Source organism: Propithecus coquereli, unplaced genomic scaffold (genome assembly GCF_000956105.1).
Source record: "Propithecus coquereli isolate 6110/MARCELLA unplaced genomic scaffold, Pcoq_1.0 Scaffold156, whole genome shotgun sequence".
NCBI lineage: Eukaryota > Metazoa > Chordata > Mammalia > Primates > Indriidae > Propithecus > Propithecus coquereli.
The window spans coordinates 7,633,317-7,638,077 of NW_012140080.1; the positions used below are offsets into that span (position 1 = coordinate 7,633,317).

At 40.2% G+C, this 4,761-nt stretch overlaps 1 protein-coding gene across 1 annotated transcript in view; it reads left to right on the forward strand.

The window, feature by feature from the left end:
* Positions 1 to 3,250, forward strand: part of LOC105807324 (coiled-coil domain-containing protein 129-like) — a 24,841-nt gene extending 21,591 nt beyond the window's left edge. Inside the window, exons 7-8 of the mRNA XM_012640680.1 lie at positions 2,567 to 3,114; positions 3,221 to 3,250. Of these exons, the coding sequence (XP_012496134.1) occupies positions 2,567 to 3,114; positions 3,221 to 3,250 (578 nt within the window). The remainder of the gene's footprint in view (positions 1 to 2,566; positions 3,115 to 3,220) is intronic.
* Positions 3,251 to 4,761: the final 1,511 nt, after the last annotated feature.

Sequence of the window (4,761 nt, forward strand, 5' to 3'; positions counted from 1 at the left end):
CTCTTCCAAGCAGCACAGAGATACAAGTTCTTTGATCAATTCTTTATTTGGGGAGAATAATAACACTTACCAATATTTGAGTAGTGTTTGAGCTGATCTATGAAGTAAACATTTTACAGATGAAATTGACACGTGGATTATAGAGGAACTTGGAGTTGGCCCCCGGTCCTGCGATCCCTGCTCACTCTTATTTCTAATACTTAACACTTTTGAGTCAAGAAAGCTGAGAAAGTCATATGTAAAACAAGCAATAATAAAACTAGCTGGCTGTTCAAAAGATAGAATGAAAAATTATGTCTCATTCAAAGTCAATACGAAAGGTTTAAACTTGGGGAATGAGAATCAATTAGTCCATTGTTGAATCCACCCAAAGGCAAAAATAAAAGAAAACACTCATCCAACGCTTTAGGCTATTGTGTTCTCCGAATTGACTTAACCAATTAAAGTGATAGGTTTTATCTTACTCTAAATATAAAAACCTGCTATGGATGGATGTCAGGCAACCATAAAGGCTGAATTATGAGTCAATTATACCCTCTAGCTCACAAAAGAGATTTAGTTCCAACTACAGCTTAACTTAGGGGGGAAATGTAATCAGAATTATTCTGAAACATCCAGAACCCAAGAGTTCCTGTAAGTCTTTAAAAAATATCGCCATCCTCTGTGAGAAATCCATCACATTTTTTTTGCAGTAGAAGGATGATTAGTCAGTAGCTTCTCCTTTCAGATGAAAGAAACAGGTGGGCCTAAGGATATGCTCATGAGAGTCAGTAGTATTGCCGTGATGGTCCGAACTACACCACAGACAGCATCCTTGTCCACCCATGTGGTCCTTGGCCAGTGCTGAGTTATGCAGTCCCCCATGCTATCGCTGGGGTTGAAAGAAGGCCATGCAATAAAAACAAAATAATTTTTGTTTTATTATCATGACTTTATTATCTTGAGATACCAAAAATATTTTCACCATTTTTTTCAAACTGACAATGTGTTTCCAAATTAGCCCTTGCTACATTAGGTCTCTTCTATATGCTAATTAAGTCAATATTATATTTGCATAGCACCTAAATGATCTGAGGCCAGATCATCCAGGAAGGCTTACAAGTTGAGGAGCTGGTTTGTTTTGAAGGGCCAAAGAGTTTTCACATTAATGACTATCTTCTCTTAAAAGATTGCAAACAGTATATTCCCTTCCTAAGTCTTGCTTATTTTAACAACTGATATTTACATAGCATGGTTGTTTTACAACTTTGCTTTGATGCTCACAACAGATGTGAAAGATACATAAGACAGGTATGATTCCCCTAGATGAAAAAACTGTCTGTTTACTCTGTCTGTTTACCCTACTCGCACAGGGCTGAGCACTATGTATTTATTAATTTGCACCAAGGTCAAACTTCCAGTGAGTGTTTGGCCTGGGATTTGGATCCAGGTCTTCTGACTCCATATATCATGATCTTTCTGTTGCAGCCCAACCAGGTTCATTGCCTGCTGCTCAAGAGGAAGCCAATACACTGGGACATCAGGGGTTACAGCAGAGAAAGAATTTAATATCGCAGGCGCCATGCGAGGGGGTAGGAGGAATTTCTCAAATGTGGCTTCCCAATAATTTGGGAGGAAGGGTTTTTAAAGATAGTTTGGGGGGCAAAAGCCTAGGAAATTGGGTCTGTAGATTGGTGGGGGATGAACTCATAGGACTGGGAAGCAGAGGTTATCTTCTCAGTTGGGAGATTTCCTGCATGGCAGTCTCAAGGCTGTTGGATCTGTTCCCACACTTATCCATGGGTCTGGTTGGTGTCAGTGGGTCCCCCCAGAATGCAGAGTCTGAAAAATACTTCAAAGAGCAGTCTTAGGCTTTACAATAGCAACGTTATCTAGAGAAGCACAAGTCCTTAGGCTTTACAATGACAAAGTTACCTAGAGAAGTAGTGGGGGAGTCACAAATCTTGCACCTGTCAGGGAGGACAGTGCCATTAAGCAGTAACCAGTTACACCAGTAAGGAAGTTAGGGAGCAATGGCTGGTTACCTTCTGGCTGTATCTATACTTGCATAAAAATCAGACTTTGATTACTATTTATATCTTATGGCTCTACATAAGGTTTCATTTCCACTCTCTCAGGTGGCAGTATAGATGGGGATGATGGAGGTGATGAAGGGGATATCCACCACATACAGCAATGGAAGAGCACTCAGGTCGCTTGATGTTGATAGAGCTGGCTTCACTCTTCGACACTTAGTTTATTACACATTAGCATAGAGATTCACCTATGTGTACAGTTTTTAATGGTTAACACATAAAAACCATAGACATATTTGAATCTATACATTTAGGTATATTTAAATCTAAAAACTATTCACTTTCCCCATAGCACAGTGATATCTCATTATGTAGGGGAATCACCTCCATAATAGCAGTGGCATATACAGAGAAAAACTTGAGTTTCAAGAGCCTAATGTTCTTCCCATCTTGAAATCGCATGTTAACCAACTCCTCAGTGTGTAACTACAGTAATGCAGTTTCATCGGAAAGACCCAGTCTAAAACTTTTGTGTTTCTTGTGTTGTTCAGGCCGTTTCCGACAGCTAGAAATCCTGGACCATGTGACCAACACCTTCTCATCTTTGTTGAATGATGTCAACATTCTACAAAACAAAGCCGATGAGAAAGCTGGAGGAGAGACTGTGCAGAGAACCTCAGTGAGTGGGTCTAAAGAGCATCGGAGAAGAATGGGTAAACTTTTAAGGAGAGCTTCAAGACAGAACATTGGGAGAGACTGTAACCCAGAAGTGACCGAGTCCTTCAAGACGAAGCATGAATTTTTCATCCCCCCTGCAAAACCAGGGGAGCGTGGAGCAGAGTCACCAGTGGCCCCAATCAACCACAACCTCTCTCCTTTGGCAGAGCATCAGTCTCTCCAAGCCTGTGATGATCCGATACTTTGTCATCCTCCCCAAGCCCTTCTGGGCAAGCAAAGGCCTTACCCGTCCATGCTGGCCAAGCAAGATCCTTCTTCCTGTGTGTCTGAGGGGTCCGGCAAGGACAGAATTCAGACTAACAAGCTCAGGAACTTGTCTCGTCTTGCGGGTAAAGGACCAGACTCCTTTGAAATGGAAGAAGTGAGTGTTACAAAAACATGCTCAACCTCCCAAGGGAAATAACCTGCACCTCAGCATCCTTCGCCTTCTAGCTCTCCTTTAACCACTCCCTCTTTCTCCCCCTTAGCATTACATCTTATTGTCCAACTCAGTATAGTCCAGGACATTTAAAGTCATTTTAGTTGCTTCACTTATAAATAAACTGATATGAAACCAGCCTTTGCTTTCTCCTATTTCTTTTTTCTTTTCTTGCACACAGTTGAATCCATGAGTTGCTTCTGACTTTGCTTTTGCTCAATGCTTTATTATGCACCTCAACATGCTTTTCATCTACTTTCTACTTTTCCGTGTTTCACCTTCTTTGAGGGCCAATTCAACACTTCCCACTCAGTGAAACTTGCTCTGACCACTCCTCCTCTGTATTCTCTCAGCTTTGGCAGGGAGAGCTTGTTATGTTACAGGTGGAGCATTTGGCAACACCATCTTCCCCAGTAGACCAGCTTCCTGAGAACCGTGGTTGTGTGTTGGAAATAGTTCCCCCACAATGCCTAATGCAGTGCCTTGGATGATACAGTGAAGACTTGGGTTTGGTTTTGATTTTAAGGGTTTAGTATGTCACTTGTTTACTTTGGGATTTACTGATTTTCGCATGGCTCAACCCGCATTTCACATAGACTTTTTGCCCCTTCATCCCCACCTTCACTCACACTCATTTTCACCCTCACGTAGATGACATCCCCAACTGTACTTCTCTGTCTTGTTTTTTTCCCAAAAAGTGCATTCACATCTCCACTTATTTCTCTATTCATATTGGCAACTGGAATTGGGATTTAGCTGGTTGATAACTCTGTTATTTAATATAATTACAAAAGAGTAATTACAGAGGAAGAGCAAAGGTTTTTCTCCACTTTCATCTAAATTATTCAAAAGTAGGACAGGATATTTGTATGCAAATCCCAAGGTGGGGTCACCTCTCCATTGAGCCTTCTATGCGCCAGGCAGAGAGTTGTCAGCGCAGAAATGGTGATGAAATCTGCCTTGAAGGGAGCTGCACAGAAGTGGCAAAGATGAGCACAGAAACAGTAACATGGTAGGGACAGAGATAGCCCTACAGATAAATTTTTATGTCACTATACAGACAAGTTTTGGGATATTTGAGGAGCAAGCAAAGACATTCTTAACAAGCCTAGAGGCTGAAAGGATCAAGAAACTTGTGAGAAGTAAGGCTTAACCATAATCTTAAAAGAAGAGTAAGATGTAGTCAGGTGAATATTGCCTATTGGAAGCCCTCACCACCCACAAAGATATAAAAATGGCCTCAAAACATGTAGATGTTAATGATCCTAATGTCTATGTATATATGTGTCTGTATGTACATGTATGCCTATGCCTTACATAAAAAAATTGAAGAGCCTTAAAATATTAAAATGAATTGAAAATAGTAGCATTAAAATGAGTAAAACTTATAAAAGGAGGAAAAAAACAGAAGTACTCTCATTTGAGGATATACTGAAGTGACACTCAAAAAGAGTGGTTTTTTTTGAAATTCAATTTTGCAAAGATTATTTAAATACCAAACTAACAGCTAAATTACTATAAAAAATGTCAAGACAATTTGCTATTCATTAGTCAGTCTATTATATTAGCTAAGATCCAAACAAGAAGTTT